The sequence below is a fragment of the Nicrophorus vespilloides genome, unplaced genomic scaffold (assembly GCF_001412225.1).
Source record: "Nicrophorus vespilloides isolate i.1.1-1 unplaced genomic scaffold, Nicve_v1.0, whole genome shotgun sequence".
NCBI classification, from domain to species: Eukaryota; Metazoa; Arthropoda; class Insecta; order Coleoptera; family Silphidae; genus Nicrophorus; species Nicrophorus vespilloides.
In genome coordinates this window covers 246,637-265,774 of record NW_017096476.1, presented here as the reverse complement: position 1 = coordinate 265,774, position 19,138 = coordinate 246,637, and the positions used below count along the sequence as shown (strand labels likewise).

The 19,138-nt window shown below is 31.4% G+C and overlaps 1 protein-coding gene across 2 annotated transcripts in view; it reads right to left on the bottom strand.

Annotated features, from left to right (window-relative positions):
* Positions 1-19,138, bottom strand: part of LOC108557112 (transmembrane and TPR repeat-containing protein CG4341) — an 89,143-nt gene that overhangs the window by 40,940 nt on the left and 29,065 nt on the right. For both annotated transcript variants that reach the window (XM_017913513.1, XM_017913512.1), the window contains one exon: positions 4,273-4,358. In XM_017913513.1, coding sequence (XP_017769002.1) covers positions 4,273-4,358 — 86 coding nt within the window. The remainder of the gene's footprint in view (positions 1-4,272; positions 4,359-19,138) is intronic.

The window sequence follows — 19,138 nt, the reverse complement described above, 5'->3', positions numbered from 1 at the left end:
GGTAGGTAAACACGTTGGCAAATTCGCGCTCTGCACAATTGTTTCACTGCATTTGGAATTATTGTGTTCTAGAATTGCGTGTGTTCCATTGAGTGTGTGTGTGTTCGAAATAAATTCACATATACATATCGTACTAATGGTGCATAAATGGGATATCATTTTCTATTAACGCATGCAGATTTGTTCAAATGTAATTATGGTAATAAAGCACGGAGCTTAAATTAATTAATCAACATTTCTTCTGCCGAAAACATTGCACGGATTACACGCTCACAATGGAATTCCGCAATTTAGTAATCAATTTCGGTGTGTGCAGTTGCGAGCTAAATGATTTAAGTTTCAAAAGTTTATTAATTATGGTTCGAAATGCTCCAGTTTTTTTTGTTATAACCACGTTTATTTAAATCAATGTATTTAAATCACAAATATTATTCACTACTACTTTAATAACTACGTTATTATAAAACATTACTATTTGTAAAATTTCATATATCATCACCAAAATTTGGCATCAGCATCAAATTATTAACATGAAATCTTATATAATTCTTAAACTTTAACTACTCGCGCCGGTGTAAAAAGTATTGGTGTTCTAAGAAATGATACCACAACTATATTATCTATCCCCCATCTATGACACATAACGTAACATATGCCTAAAGTGTTTACTAAACGCCGGTGTAATATTGTTTTGATTGCGACACAAAGAAGTTGTTGGTGTAATAGCAGACGATGCTGATGTATTACAAATAGTTATGAATCTAATAAAAAAGCATTAGTTAACATGAAAAAGTTCTTTTCTTAAAATACACCGCGCGAGTAGTATATAGATATTTCAGGGCGCGAGTATTATCAAAAATTATTAAATATTGTGTAGTATTTCCAATTACATCAAATTCCCTTGATTTCCCAGAATTTTCAAAATTTATATTTCTCGTTTTTTTGAGAAAAAAAACCAAATATCTGAAAAATCGCACAAAAAGACTTATTTTTTTAATTTAGTTTATGTTTCAATTTTTAAACTAGTAAAACTTGGACTGATTAAAGCCGCACTATGCGAAATAATGCTGCTATGGGTCTATATCGCAAGCCCGACAACCGAAAGACCGTCTATTGAAATCCCGACGTTCGAAATCCCGATTATATCAAAATCTCGACAACCATAATCCCGACTGTATCAGAATCTCGACAACCATAATCCCAACAAACATAATCCCGACTATATCAAAAACCCGAATGTATCAAAACCCCGACTATATCGAAAATTTTTACAATAACATTTTTAAATTATTTCGGAGCGTAATAACAATAAATTATTATTAATTTATTTGATTTTGTTGAATTATTCATAATAAAAATGTTATAGTAGATATTTTCGATATAGTCGGGATTTTGATATAGTCGGAATTTCGGTTGTCGGGCTTGTGATTGCCACCGTGCTGATATATATGTAACTACTAATTGAATAATGTAGATATATTAATAAGGTTAATGAGCTGTCAATAAGCTTGATAATATTGGAACAATAAAATAAAGATCTGAATAAACAAGTGAACATGGCTAAAATTTAACTCAATGATAATTTATTAGTAAACTCAAATATGTAAAACAAACAGCATGTGTGCATTCATTTTCAATAAAGCAATAAACACAGTCTCGTAAAATAACAACTATAACAGAAATTGTAGATTCCGCAGCGCATCCATAGGCAATGTTGATCGAAACACTCAACGCCTTTAATTGTTTCTACGTAATGTTGATTTATGCAATTCATTAAATTGGTGTCTGCTTATAATACTACTACATATATTTCTACTCAACCATTTTTTTATATAAATTTCTATGCATCAATAATATACCTATAAAATAATATTATTATTAAATAAATGTGTAATATTTTTGTATTTGTTTATGTATAACTTTTATAATAAATATTGTTATTAATATTTCAAATATTGACAAATTATTTAAGTGCGTATTTTCAATTTAATAATTCAATACTCATTGTATACGAATTTTAATATAATTTCTATTCCTGTTTTGATGTATAATAATAATTTATTGTATTATTATAATTATATCTATACTAAATACATTTTTATAATTATTGATTGATTTTTTTTTAAATCACAGTTTAATTATTTTTTTAAATTACATTATTATGTTACAAATTAGAAAACAGAATATTTAAAAGGTCTGGTACAGCTATCCATATTAGGGTGAAAGTTCTAGGAGGGCCCCAATACACGTATTCGACATGGAAAAGCTCTCTGAAAAATATTCCTTCAGGATTTTTCCAACATCCAGTTTTATCTTGCTACATATTTCGCGCTGTATTTAAATTGTGATGCGCTTCTCTTTTTTTTGGTTCACCCTCTTTATTTTTGTTCATCCGCGGCCTCAGTTCTTTTTTTTTGTGCGAAAAGAAAATGGGAAAGTTTAAAAGGGGAATTTTATGTTAATATGCGTACGTTGCATTTGCATTGGCCTTATTTCTCGCTATAGATAAAATAGTGTATATCCTCTTGGGGAGCTAAAATACACCGCAAGAGTTAATGGCTTCGATGGCCACCGAAAAATACATCCACGAGCAGCAGGAATTCCAAGCTTGGAACGCAATAAAAGAAACGCGAGAGTTTTGTCTGGTGCGAATGCATGCAAAGCCCATTCCGGTTCCTTGCGTTTTAGTATTCAAGTTTTGCCTTCTAATTACAGCGAATGGTTTTAGGCGGAGGAAAAGAAAGACGTGAACAAAAAGGAGAAATATAGAACATCCAACCCCTCGTCCAGTCATTGCTCTGTACGTAATTAACTAAATACAATTCCCATTATTACTTCCTCCCTTATTAGCACGTGAAAAGGCGCTTAAGGACGTGATAAAAAAATAAGAAGAAACTAATCTGCAATATAGGAATAAATATATTTCTGTTCCCTTTTGTCGAGGACAGTAAATCTATTGGAAAAAGGGTGGAAAAATATTGTTGCGCCATCAATCCCGGGACAATCTATAAATTATATTCTTTTCTTTGCCACCGTATAAATTGCATACTATGAATCAAGCGGAATAAAATAAGGAGAGCAAAAAAAATTCTTTTTCCCCCACCGAAAAGCTCGCCGAGATCCTTTTTGTGCTCGCGCGAAGCCAACGGCGATTTTCTTTTCGCTTCCTGCAGCCATAAGTGGAACATTTCGAATTCAAGAAATTTCAGCATCAATTGTAACACTACTTCTTCTCTAGCTGCCCAAAAAGAAACCGCACAAAGGCAAAAAATTAGCTCTCCTTTCCACAGCCTCGCACAAAAACGGGACATACATAAATTCTATATTTCTTTTCTTCAGTATGTTCCAAAGGCTACATTTTCATGCAGAAAATTTCATTGAAACCGAATTTATTCAATGCATTTTATGAATTGGTACTAGTTATAACCAGCCCGGAGGTGCATAATTTTATGTAACGTAATCTGAAAAATTCAGTACATTTTAAATTATCCGGTAATTCATTCTATTTTTGCACCCACCAAAACTGTTATATACCAATTCTGAAAACTTCAGTACATATTCATTTCTTTTATTAACATAACATAAATTAAAAGAAATTAGAACAAATCATCAATTTATATCTATAATCCGGTTATGCACTCGATTTTTGCAGATACTAAAAACTGTTATGGTTATAACCGCTTTAAGTTTTCATCGCTTAGATTTTCATTACTGGCTAACTCGGTTTTTCTCTACAGTTGCATTTAATTAATTCCAAGACTGGGTTAATTGCGGATGATTGTGTTTGAGGGTTTTCGGCTGACCGTCCTCCGTGATTTGATTATTGGGAATAAACTATTCAAAGATTCACCCCTTCGGTCTAGGATATTCACAAGCGTGCTTTGCTTCGCTTCCGGCAATTTAACAACTTCCCTTCCATTCAAATAACCCCAAAATCCCACAAAAATTCAAACACAATACGAAAATCCATGGGTATTTTACGACCCACATAAAGAATATATGAAAGGTGGATACAATACTTGAATTATTAAAGAGAAATACAGTAAATTCACAATAAGCGACCTAGATATAAACGACATATTTCGGTAAAATGTGATACTAATAATCAGTTAGTTTCATGCTTCGAACAAAATAACTATTATTTCTTATTATAGTTGTTTTTTAAGAAGAAAATTAATCTCTTGTGTCGCTATAAATAAGTAACAAACTTATTTTTTTATACCAGTTGCAAATAGAAGAATTTAAAATAATTAATAATAATAGAAGACTTACACGCAAGTGAAGGGCGAAAATGAATGGCCCTTTGGAAACTGAATATGGCCTCACTCAATTGCTGTTTGCCCTGCAGCAGTACTCCCCTGGAACAATAAGAAATGAAAATTATTGACGAAATGCAAACCAAAAAAATATATGTTATGTTGATTAAAACTGTTGATGAAGAAAGGTTGAACAATGGGGATGATGACAATAGTTATGATATATTGCCAACGCGAGTTGACAGGAATATACGGTGCATGTGTGTGCATTACGAGTTCGTTTCCTTCGAATGTGAAAACTTGTTATTCTTTCCACTTCGCCCATAAAACCACCATCGATTTCGAGCTACAATAACCAATGATACATGCAGCTATTTTAAGCCTGAATTATACATGAACGCAACTACTTACAATAATTTCAAATTCTGGGAAACTACAAGAACTTCCGCATGAAACATACACATTGCTCATTACTTTTGTAGCATGCATCGGTTTATTATTTGTGGAACTATTAATAAATAAACATTTTTGACAACAACGCGAAACCTCGAATACCAATAGATGTGAAATGTTAAAAAATTACAAAAAAAATAAATATTAAAATAAAATTTATTGTACATGAAATCTTGATGAATGGTGCACATTTATTATTTATTTTGTTTTTTTTTTAGGGGTAGAGAATTTATTATTAAAACTGTAAATCACATGCTTCTGGAAGCATTGCACAGGCATGCGATGGAAAGACGTCATAATGTATTTACGCAACACAGGAGGCGGTTCGTCCGTCAGTCAGGCGAAATATTGTGCGCCATCGGTGGATGCGCCGGGTATAAAACCATGCAAATGTCGCATTCCGTACAGAAATTTAATTGGGGAATTGTTAGACCGAGTGTTTGCTGTAATCTGACGATAAGTGCATTAGAATAAAGTGATGCGGACAAGTGTTTTGTTTGCTGATTGGCGAAACTAATGCATGGGGAATTAATGAGTGTATCTTCGCTGGATGAATAATGGCTAAAGTGCCCCGGGGATGCAAAACAAATAGACTCATCGTCCTACATTTAATCTATTCGCTGCGAATAGATGCGAAAACTAGGTTCCGATTGGACCTTGAAATACTATTTGATTAGTTTAATGTTCGAAATTTATCTATTTAAATGAAAAAAATAAGAAGTTTAGCCCTTTGGCCAGCCTATTAGTATATATTTTTTTTTATTGTATGTTAAAATTTATTTATGTATAAATTGTACTTTTTTTTTCTTCTTCTTATGTATTGATGTTTGGCCAATTAATTATTATTATACTTCAAGTATTTAAGTAATTCTGGAAGTCATGGAAACTAAAACCAATTATTAGATATATTTATTATTATCATAAGCAAATTTAGGTCCAATCCATTTGACCTAAAAACATTAAACAATGCACTTTTTGGAATATGTTTTCTTTAACTTTTTTTTTGTATATATCAGTAAATAAGCATATCATTCATTTTATAACACTCATAAATAAAGTGGAAAGAAAATTAACTTAGTTCTTAACATAGAGTATATCTAAATTCTATTAAAGCAAATCGCGTTACGTATTAAAATCGCATAATATTATTCAAAGAATTATGTACGTAATCTTTATAAAAGTTGAAAATAGCATATAGATATTACGTTTAATATAGTTTCTAACCACTTTTATGTAAATTTAGAAACGCTTTTGCAATGAAATATTATCAAATGTTGTTACTAAATGATAAAAAAAATATCTAATGTACTTATTTATGTAACCATATAAATAAATACATTTCTTGATTTAAAATAAGTTAATTGTGCATTTCATATAAGAATTAGTGCGCGTTTTTGTTACTGCTCAATTTCGTCGGCGTATTGTAAAAATAAATTATAAAATTAATAACAAACTCAATATAATAAAAATAAAATAAAATTCAACTGCTGCAAAAGGCTATATAACCATATGCGCCAAATATTTAATATTATATGTATAAAGTGAAAATATCTTTGAAATTTGTTTTGTTTCAATCAGTCAATATCGGAAAATAGACAAGCGCAAAAGTACTAACATGTATGGATAAAAAAATGTTTCCAGAGAGTTGCTAAATCAACATAAAGTTTCGATAAACAACAAACTTATCCGGCAAACACGAGAAGACTTTTATGAAACTTAAGAAACCTAAGAAAGAGAGAGAGAACAAAAAATCCGTAAATACTTAAACAGTACTCCCCCACATTGTATAAAGTAGTCATCAACACGATAGTGTTTATTAAATAGTAAAATGTAATGGATTTGCATTGCGATTTGAGTGATGTTTAATTCATGTAGAAAGCGCTAGTGCAAACAGCAATTATCACATAGCCGTTTATCTGTTTACCAGGATTTGCTTGTGATATAATTCCAATAGTTGCAGCAAAATATCAAATCGCCAATGCAGCGATAAATTTTAATGTTTCCGCCATAAAATATTATGTTATTTATTGGCCACATATAAAGTCTAGCTACATTAGAGCGAAAAACGTAAGAGAGTGAGTGGGTATTTATTGCAAAATCGAAATTGCCGAAGCGATTTTCCATTGGAGCAATTAAATTTTGAAACTTTGTCAAACTATTCACAGCTATTCGTGGAATCTGTAATTGCTTTGATCAATAAACTTTCTGCATATCGCGCTTCCTTTTCTCCACCACTTCTATATACATATTGTATTAATTATATTTTTTTTGTTCAAGAGACCTTCGCTCTCTGTTGCTTGATAATAATTATAATTTTGCGGCCAATTGAATTTTCGGCAAGACCATTAAATATAATTATTCGCCTGAAAATACGCATACCAGAGGAATTCTTGGAGGTTCCGAGGGATAAGAGGGTTCTTAGTAAAAATTGCGAGTCGTTTTCGGTTTAATTTACTGTAAAAACGAATGGCGCTCGAGAAATGTCCTCGGGGGAACTGAATATCTGCGAACTTGCAGAATTGGGTTACTCCTCCAATTAACGGCAAATAATTTTAAGAATTTTACTAAACTTACGAACACTTTTTTTTTGCTGCCTCCTTACAGATCTTTCATTCTATGCACATTATATATTGTTCTTAATCATTTTATTTTAATAAAAAATAAATTAATAATTAATAATTCAATTATCTTCTAAAAATACACAACAAAATAAATTCTCAAGTTCTCTATACAATTGCCAAAGTGCTTAGTATTATAAAAACATGAGAAAACGACTAAAATATATTTGACTTAATTGGTTAGTAATTCCAATAACACAAATATATACATTATGGTACATATAATAATTGATTACTTTTTGATTACATAAGGAACGGTTTTTCTATCGAATGCGTGACATAAACCTATTACAGTGGTATACTGATAATTTGGGGTAAAAGTATACGTGTGTACTGTAATAAATTATTTAAAGAAAAAAAATGGAAGAGTTATTACATTATACTTATTATAAACCATAACAGTATAGTAAATTCTTTCTATAATTGTACTGAATATAATCGATATTTAAAATAATTTGTATAGTTAGGTTTTACTTCCAAATGACCGTTAATATAATAAAATAAATTCAAATAAAATTTTAATATACGTTTAGAAGACATTAACTACATTAGTTAGTAGGTGATATTCCATTGAATTTTTGTAATGTACACACGTATAAATATGAATTATTATTCAACAAATATAACTGCAATTCATTCTTGATACATTTACTTTGAACTATTTGTATCCATGATTTATGATGACTTTTGTTAGAATGTTTTTGATTCAAAGGCTGAAATTTTATATAATTTACTGAAACCTACATGGTCTAGAATACATTTTATAAGAATTTTATTTTTATTAAATTCACTAATTCGTTAACCTTGCTTAAGTCTATATATATATAAGCGATATTATCCAAATAACTTATTAAGTACAATTATTAACCTAGGAATTTATGTTTGAAAAGAAAACACGGATTGAAAGCTATTGTTGTAATAATAATATAGAAAATTATATGTAAAGTGTTATTGAATGCAGTATTTCCATCCCTTTATACTAATTTTGATATATTAATCATAATATAGAAACAACCGTTTCAAATACATCGTTTGTTATTCCAACATTGGACATTTGGAGAAGGGTTAGTGAAGATGTCATTCTGTTTACGTACTGAAATGTATAATCTTAGCGGTGGGCGAAAATGAAAAAGGTTTTAAAAAAATCCAGGATAAACAAAAGTTTTAGCGGCTTTTCATCACCTGAATATAAAAAAGTTATCTGTAAATATGTATGAAGTTGCCTGGAGCTTGTCTGGCGCGCGCCTCCCTTTCCTCACTCTCTCTCTATTTTTTGTAAGCAAAATAAATAAGGCTATCTATCTTTCCACTCTGGTAAAAAAAAATGTTTATAGTGCAGGACTAAGTTACACATCCACTTTGTGTCTCAAGTCTCAACGATAAAATCTTCTTCCCGTGGCACTTTGGCAGCACAAAAAGAGTAACTGCAAATACTTAACATCCATTCTGAAAGGACTATTGAGGTGATGCCCGTATCCGGATCCAGTGATTTAGTGCTAATTAGGTTATTGGGATTCCACGAACGTGCAGAATTTTTGGCGTCGCAATTTATGGTGGCAGCAACAAAGCCGACTAATAATGTTTCATATCGAGCAATTAAATGATCGCTTTCTGTTTCCCACTGAACTATTTGGAAAGGGTGGTTGGATTTAGTGTGCTGGCAAAAGAACCGAATCCCTTATTGTCCGATAATTTATGAGAATAAAAAAAAGCGGAAATTGAAAACTGAAAGCAATTAAGCTAATTTTAATTATTTATGTGCAATGTATTTATTGTTAGGTGATTTAAATTAGGTATAGTATTTATTAATGGTAGAAGTGTGGATTGGGTAGTAGGAATTGTAAAAGAAGAGCTAACATTTGTACGCTGAGTGCATAGTGGAATGATTTGTGTGAATTAAAAGGAGTATAAATTCAAACGTTCGTAGCAGGAAATTGAAGATGATATCCTATCGGGCATGGAAAAAGGGCGGCAATGAATCCTCAAAATCCGAACGTAAAATTGATTTAGGTCCACAAACATAATAAAAAAAGGAAGTGAAAGAGAGAGTAGGGAAAAGGGAGGCGAGAAGGAACGGAGTTATTATAAATCTTCGGCCCAGGAGGTAACAAATTGAAATTTGCAAGTTATCAACAAACATTATCTAGTCGCAGTGGGTAAATTGAATTCTCCCCCTTTTCCCAAAGCCTTCCTTGCTGCCTGCGGGGACAACTTAATAATTAGGAAAACGAAATATAGGACGCGGGAATTAAGACATTTGACATCCTGGAGGACTACAATGAATTATTACGGTCTTAATTAATTAAACACTCGACGAACACGCGAGCCTAGCTCGACTTGAAATGCTCAACAACACGACCGTTTGCGTTGCATTTAAATTTACGTACAAACCCCATCCCCCATCCCATGTACGTATATAATTATGGGGCGACACGACATCTCCGAGCAGTTTGTAAACGAAGACGAACAAAAAAAGAAGGAGAACCGGAGAGATGTCTTCAGAGAAGTGACTTCCGAGATAAGCCCTTCGTTAGCTTTTGATAATTAAGGTGTACAAAAAAAGGAGAAGTAACTGACTCTCACTAAGGTTATCTAAACAAGTGATTAGTAGATACGTGTTAAGAGAATACGTGTTCGGAATGTTTAGGCCGAAGCAGAGCAGAAAGCCAGTTAAGCTGAAGATTTAGTTTTTCTTGGTCACACACTTCTATATACCAACCCGAGTCGCAAGACTCTTAATTCAATTCTTGCTCTCTCTCACAGCAACAGAAAGTATAATATACCGAAAGGAGCGATAATTATCTATCGCAGCAAGTGTTTGTAAATAGATTGTAAACATAAAACCGCACCTATAAATAAATACTTAATCAGGGGTAGAAATACTCCCCATATCAAGATGTAGTACTTAAGTGGAAGTTATGGCCTTTAGAGCTCCAGTCGCAATACATATATACAGCAATTGCATGATCTGAAGTAATTTATTAAAATAATTTAAATTAGTAATTTCGAACGTTGAAAATAAAAGAAGGTTGATAAATTATATGGGGAAAAATTAGCCTGGATGTGTGCAAACCTTATTCATGTCAAGGACTCCTCGATCAATAAATCAAGTCTTGAATGAAAGGTTTTGTTTTATGATGACATAAGCTGTAATAAGTGGCACGGCGTGCAAACATGGCAAGCTCACAGAAAGCCCCACAGAATAAATAACGCAAAATATGCGCAAATATTGCATAACATGATATTCCTGTTAAAGAATTAAACAATATGAAGGTTCACATAAATATTACGATTTAGATTAATATATGTTTTGTTATTAAATACGTAAAAATTAAGAAAAGTAATGATCTTACAAAACATGCGTGACTCTTGTATTTGTACTGAAACGATTCATACACCTATCGTGTTTTAAAAATATAAATAATAACTTTGTTTACTGGTTATAGCCAACATTATTCATATATACTAAAATATTTATTTGCTATTTTAATTCTCTGACAAAAACTATAGATAAATAAGAAATTAAATATGAACATTTAATTATTTACATGTTCAAAATATTTTAAATTTTGTCAGTTTAATAATAGATTCTGGATATTTTCACTTAAGAAGGAAATTACTTAAATTAATAAATTTTACACAAAATATTTTTTTGCGATTTAAGATCAATAATTTTTGTAACAAAAATACACAAATTTCTTTAAATTTGAATGCTCTGTATTTATAATTGCAGTTGACTGCTCGATTTATTAAATTCCAAGGTAACCATAATAACTATACGTCAATACAATAGAAACGAATATATCTAATAGTATTTATTTCTTATGTCACGCAACGTGGATGCTACTTAATACACATATTATTACCATTCAGATAAGATTATAAAAGTGATTTTGTTGTATATTTGACTGTTTGTATTCAATGTATTATTCACAGGAGTTAAAAAATGAGCATAGTGAGTGTACAAACGAATGCGGATTAAATGTTTCGGTTCACAATGGAAAAGCATGGAATAAAATTCTGTACCGACGAACAATCATTTTTAATAGTAGAGATTATTTCTGCCGAACAAAATCCTTTGTTGCGGGATGAAATTTATTGGCTTTCGTGTTTATCTGTTACCAGGGCAGATTATTATTATTGAAGGCTCTTACAGATTTTCTTAAAAATATAGAAACGCAAGCTTTTATTGTTGGCAAATGAATTTAGCCTGAAACCGCTTTTGTGTACACGACAAAATACACACAAACAACAACAAAAAATCTATATATACAAGCGCAAAGACGGAGACAAAAATAGGAACGAGGGCATTGGTTTTCTTAAGTGCATAAACTTCGATATTACAACTATTATAAATAATAATTCAAAACGAAACAAGAGGAGTTGTGTGAGCGCTTACGAAAGTTAAGCAGCGCGTATTGAAGATAGTGATTGGATGAATGGGTTTTTCTATGTATGCCATATTAATAATTAGTTTTATCGAAATCATGGATGATAAATATAGTAAACATTTTATCATCAATTTTCACAATAACATAAGTCTTTGAACCTTATGATTTAGTAGAGAAACCTCTTTATAAATAGATTTAACAACTACTAATCAAATCGAAAATAAAAGTATGATTATAAGTACATTAGGGGCCGAGAAAAGGGTTTTCTATTATCTGCTCGTATTTTTTTTTCGTTTTATGGTCTGCACTTTAATTCACCCGCGGCGGCCGCATGTAATGGACAAAAAACGAGGCCATGAGAGTGGTAATTGTTTGAATAATTAATTAACGCGTGTTCTTCAGCCATAATGTGGAATCCTTTCATTATTTTTCTGCTCCTGCTGCTGCTACTGCCGTTACTGGCACCACCGCTGTGTTACTGCTGCGTTTTGGTGACACCACCGAACGCAAATTCCACATTGTAATTAAAGTCTACTACAATTACACCACAAACAAAGCCACATCCAACTGATAATTACATTACATGCCATTTTTACCCCAAACATAACAAAAAAAAACAAACAAAAACTTCATATTACGATTATTTCATTATTGGTTACCATAGTTATTTGAGCGCTACATATGCGAGCATTGTTTGATTGACAATATTTTATTGGTAGATGTTGCAGTGTAATTAATCAAAAAATAATAACGCATATACAGGTAGTTTCAGCTTTATAAATTCCCTATGTTTAATCAAAAATATTCTTAGTTGCAACGTAATGATAAAAAAATATTTAAATTTATAAAATAAATAATAGTATGATACATATAAATAATTCAGTCAATTTCAGTTTCATCAAACAAATAAATAACAAAAACAATTGTTGATCAGCCTTTATTTATATCTTCTGTAACGTATTGAGACTGCATGAGAAAGCAATATTTTTTTAATAATAAATGTATATGTCTGAGATATTTACATTCTTCAAAGAGAGTAATTGATTTTGTTGGTTGATTTCCATACATTTTTTTTTCATCCACTCGTCCTCTGTTATTATTTTGAAATGGAAAGAAATCAATTCACGGGCGAAAAATAAAAGTTGAGTTGTAATAAAAGAAAAAAAAGTATACGTGGCGGAGAAACCTCATGAATTATACTTGATTTGTTATGTTAAAAACTTTCTGCCTCTGGAAAATGATGAATGAACTTCCAATAAGTGCAGAGCGAAAGTTTGAACTGCGTGTTTTCCCTTTTTTTTTTTATTATTGTTTAGCGCCGTTTTTTTTGCAGTATACAAACACTTCGCAAAACAAAAACACTAAACGAACAAAAAGCAAAAGTATTTAAAAAAATACACACATACATATTATAGAGAGAAGTGTTGGCGTTGCGTGCGATACGGTTTTGGGAAAGCGTCCACCCCCGAAACAGTGTGTACGTCTGCATAAAATCATATACAAATCATGTTAATCATTCGGCGTATTAATCAAAAAAGGGAAAATAAAGCGACGCGAATGGAATGTATAATTATGGTATATAATTCATCCACCGAGCAGGAATTCGTTTCCGCCGCGTAAGGAAAACAAAGCCCCCGGCATTATTTAGCACATAATGTAAGTGGAACGCCGCCGCCGCCTGCCTGTATTTCTGTCGATTACATAATTTACAAAATATCCATATTTCAACGCATTGTGCGACCGTGCAATATATATTTCGACGCGGCGAAATTAAGACCGATTCCCTTAAAATACCAATTATACAAATGACGCACCACTTATCCTGTCTGCACATATATTTATACTTTTTCATAGCTATAGCAGACTTCTCAAAATATATTCAAAATGACACTAATTGGACTGGTACTTTTCATTTGCAAGCTCTTGCTTATATTTTAATTAGTCCAGGTTGATGAAGTATCAACAACTTGTCCAAGGTTTTTCTCTAAAATAATATTCTATGGTATAGATGAGAGAAACTAAACTTTAGACAGTTTTAACTGTAGTTTTAGATTATTGTGAATAGCACTCTTATATACATCATATGTACTTGATTGTTTCCATCTAAAACTTCAATTCAACATAAATTAATTTGCACTCAACGTATATAACACATATAATATGTGTACGCTAATGTTTCTAGAGTTTTGGTTTACGATGGCTTAATTATTCCTAGTTGGAGTTGCTTACATAACTGTATTCCATTTGATCACATTGACAATAAGTAACTTAAACAGTTTCCTTTAATTTTCATGTATGAAGAGACATTTGACATTTTCCAACAGTTCTATTGTTTAATTTTCTTTAAAATATATGATTTCCTTCTTGCGAAATGATGTAATTATTAGTTTAATAAAATAACTAATTTATTCGTTTCTAGTTGAGTGTGAGACGCAAGTATTTAAACTGCGGATGTTTTAAAGAATTGATTCTGATTTAGTGCACCAACTAATATTCATCTTCACAAAGCATCTCTTGTACATATGCAAACAAGCAGAAGTGGCACAAGCAGAGATTAGCGAACTTTGGGGGAACTTGGTTTGGGGAAAGTTATAGGGTAAATATCAGTACGTAAGGAAGGGTCTTACGTCAAGAACATTATAATGAGTGAATATAGCGATAGCAGTCACTGTAGTTTACAGAGATCATAAAGTTTACTTCTTTAATACAATCAATAGTTTGTCCTTTCTTAATTACACATGAAAAAAAAATCTATTATTAATAATAACAATATTTTGTATTTTCCTATATTTAAAGTATTTTAAACAACTGTTTATAAATTTAAATAAATATTTAAGTTAGTAATAATCAAGATGAGACTTATTATATTAATTTAGATATCATATGATATGCGCGTGGATTATGACGCAATTATTATGATTGTTTGCGTTATGTAATATATGTAAATTTCTGTATGGAGGAGGAATTGTGAAAACGAGCAATGTGCATTGTCAGTTCATAGTTATGACTGCATAAAACTATCCGAGACTGAAAGTTAAAATCAACCTAACGATGTCGAATATAAAATTATCTATAAAACGGTGTATATAAACCATTTTTATTCGACGAGCCATTTACGTGAAACTTCACATTTGAAATATATAATTTTATAGGGAATCAGATAAACGGGATACGCGAGCTTCCGTGTTTGCTCTTTGCTCGTAGCACTCCAGAACGTTCATTTTTTTATTTTATTTTAAATTGCATTTAATTCTTGACTCAAATATCATTATCAACTGTCTAGTTCATCCTTCTTAATAAGAATTTACAAAAAAAATGTAAATTATTTAATATTTGATACAAATCTGAAAGGTAAAAGATGACTACAAATGATGTGAAAATTAAATCAGGTGTAAATCAGGTAGTAAATTAATATATTTGTAAAAAGAAGTTCATTAGCACAGCAATTTGAATTGCTGAACATCTAAGTGTCGACTCCAGTAACAAAGAGGGTCGGGCATTAAAATATGGTGCATGAAACTCACGCTCCGGTTTTATGCTATTAATCTATGTAAATGACTTACATTCATACTCAATCATGTGTGGAATATGTTCATCATTCCATGTATGTGTCAGGTGTGTGGAGGTTGTCAGAGATTTATTATCAAAATTCACGTTCGCATTATAACTAAATCGTCATTCGCATATGATTATTGCATAACGTATAATTCGATGGCGGACAGAAATATACTAAACGATTGTATAATCAAATATTATAATCGTGCACGACATTTGCAAATTAATTTATAATAAGTTTTGCACGGAAGTGCGGAAAGTGAAGAGAATGTTTTGTTAAAGCGTTTCCTGATCGATTAAACACATTTTTTTTCCCGATAGCCTTGCCATTGTCACATTTTGTAGGTCAGGTGGAAGTCACTTTTCCTTTCGATGCCTATGTAATCGATACCGCAACAACCACCACAAGGGTTTAATGTATGACCGATCTTTGTGTTTAGAAGATATCGCTAGTCATTTTCGTTTGATGAAGCGACCCAAATGAATTTACTTTCTGTTTAATTAAACTCTACAAATAATTCGCAAACCTGTACCTTTCTATGTGCAAACAGGGCCAAAAAAGCATGAGACAGACTTTGTAAGTATGAGATAGAGAGAGGAAGAGTGTCTTTGAGGAAGTTGGATAATTTCCTTCATTAGTGAAAACCGCAATTTCCTGATTAGAGCAAATATGCTGTACGGAAAGTTGTAAATGTTATGTTTTCAATATTAATAGAAGATGAAAGACTCCCTATTATAAATACTTAATTATTTTGTAAGATGAATTAGAAAATGCACTAAATAAATAGTAATTTATAAATAATTAACAACAACCATTCATTCTAGTTTAGAAATTTTAGTCTAATAATAGACAGTGAATAATTGGATAGAGTAAAAGTTATCAAGTAACTTTTTTTGTAACCTGCTTTGAAAGTACTTTTGTTTTATAAAAAAAATATACAAAGCTTTTAATAATTAAAGATAGAAATACTCGGAAATTATGAAAATCGGACTATATGACTATAATAAAAAGACATTTATAAAAAAAGAAGTTGTGTTTAAGAATAGAAATAATTTTCAAATATTTTAGAGATAAAACTAAAAATGCTCAATTTGGGAAATTTAACCAATTATATTTTTTTTTTATAAATTGTGCTAAACTGATGCTTTCACATTTGGTGGTTTAATGAAACCATATGTAATAAAAAAAACTGTGTTTTTGTTCTTTGGAAATCCCTAATCTTAAGTTAATGCTAAGGGAAGAATGTGGGTACGAATTTAAGGATAATATATTTTAGATGGATTATGGAATCAGGAAGTGGCGCTTATGTGGTGATTTTGTAGATTCATGGAGCCATTAGACCTAATGTCAAGAGATAGGAAGGAGCTGGGAATAATGAATGTCGAAAGCGGATTGATACGGACAAGGGCAGAATGAGTGGCTCGCAATTAATAAATTACTAATTATATAGATCAATATTTAATTTCATTAATTGAAATTATAATTGTTCGAAAATGCAATAAATTTTACATTTACTTGCCACAGCTCTGTAACAAGCGTTTTGATTATATATACTCAGATAAACAATTTGAATATTTATTCGTTTTATTTATTATTGTTTATTGGAAATATATCGGAATAATATATTTAAATTGGTTTTTGCGATATACGTTAAATTCTATTCAGTTACAAGAAAGAATTGATGTTTTTTTTTTGTTCGTTCATTTGATATAATACTTTATTTCACGTAATAATGAAACATTTTAATTGTTCCTTTTTGGCGCAATCTGTATAGAAGAGATAAAAGAGGAAATTACCTTGAAATTCTGTAATTTTAATTAAACGCGAGAAATATCCGAGATAGTACGTTTGAAAAGAGGCGAACAAATGGAAAGGGGATTCTTTGAAAACCACTCAAAATTTCTTTCATTACTGAAACACTGAAACTCCCTGAAAACATTTCCCCCCTTTTATATACCGCCGTTTGTGTGCGTCTATGTGTATGTGAGTGTGCATCAAGGGCTGTAAAAGTTAATTTATGTTGATGCGTTTGGCCATTTTCAGGTGAATTCACGCTCAATTTGTTGCGAAGGGAGAGCAAACTTTTGTGTGCGTTCCGTTCATGTCTATGTGTGTATGTGATTCGATTATGCATTCGTTTTTCTTATAGTTTACTGTATTATGTGTGTGTATCCGGATGCATGGGGGTAAGTCTGAGGGTGGACGAGTTGCGCTGTGCACTCGGTTATCGATCCTCCCCAACTGAGGCAACAGAATGAAATGACCCGGATTGCCTGATATCAACTGAAATTCGCGGCTCGTAAAAATTGTTACCAACGAAAAAAAAAACACACAGCATATCTCTATATATCTCGCTGCGTGTTATGGCAGTTTGTCTCAGTTGATTTCATCCGGCCACCAAAAAAAAAACAACAAACATCAGACAGCAAAAAAAGGACCAAATCAATACCAAATATGTTTCCATAAATGTTCATTTCTCAAGAGAAAAAATAATTCCGTTACAATCTAAACAAACCAATAAAACAAACAACAGCAATCTTACACACAAGTTCAGTTTTTGAGTTTGTATTAAATTACAAAATAAGATAAATCCATTAAATTTGGAATCAAGTTTATAATATTTAAAATTAAAGTCAATCCAAATATTTACATTATTTATGTCATAACATTTTTCAACAATTGAACCTCGCTTAACGAGTTTAATCAGTTCCAAAATTTCCGGATTTTTACTCGTATAGTGAAACATATTCAAAAATACACATGATATGTGTACACAAGTTTCTTTATATCTTATACAAATTTTACATTACTAAATAGACAAAAACATGTATAACTTTTAATTAGTTTAAATTTGCAGAGTGTAACTTTTAGTATTAAGAAGAACAATGTTTATGTTTAGTTACATAAATAACGAAAAGGCTATTCATTATATAAAAGAGAGCAACAGTAATTTAAAATGAACTTTAAAAAATTAATTATAAGTTTCGGTCACGGTAATGCGCTTTCGAAACCACGTGAACTCCCACAAAACTTTGTTCTTTTTCAAATTTGTTCTAGGGCAGGCAGGCAGTTTGTCTTATTTGATTTCAGTTAAAAGTCGCCGAGCGAAAGACAAAAGGGAGGCGAAGTTCAAACAAACAACAGAACAACAAACACTAAACAGTGATCAGAAGCTACTAGATCCAAGTTGAGTTGGAGAGAAGTTGGTGGTAATTAGCGGCGAGGATTGGGTAGTGATAATGTTGGAGAGGAGATGAGAAACTGATGAGACTGCAGGGATTACATCGCACCCCGGATTATACAATACATCGCCCGACTCTAGTCCGTGCGCCGCACACTACCCCGCAGCGTCCCTCTTTCCTGTATTTCACCGAAATACAGAAAGCATCCCCTCCAACAACAATATGAATTGAATATAATGCCGCCATCTCATTACCAACATAATACTCTCTGTAAACTAATCGCACATTCATTACCGACAGATTCGCACAATGCCCAACCCTAATCATTTTCAAAACCAGAATATAAGCGAAAAAACTCCAATGCAAGAGCAATGAGTAACGTTGTTCGTTGCTAATTACTATACTTTCAAAAACTACATTTGATAACTGTGAATAAACTTCGATAATTTTATTTTATTCAATTATATGAAATATATAATTCTTAGTTATTGAAATATAATTAGCATGTAAACTTTAGGTCCAAGTTTATAGAAATAAAACAATGTATGTCGAAAATTTCACTAACATGCGAAAATTTGATATGCACTGCGTTAGTCTCTTTAGCTAATTACCGAACTGCATTGTTAATTAATTAGTCTGAGCAGAAGCATATATCATATTACATCAGCAGGTAATAAATTTA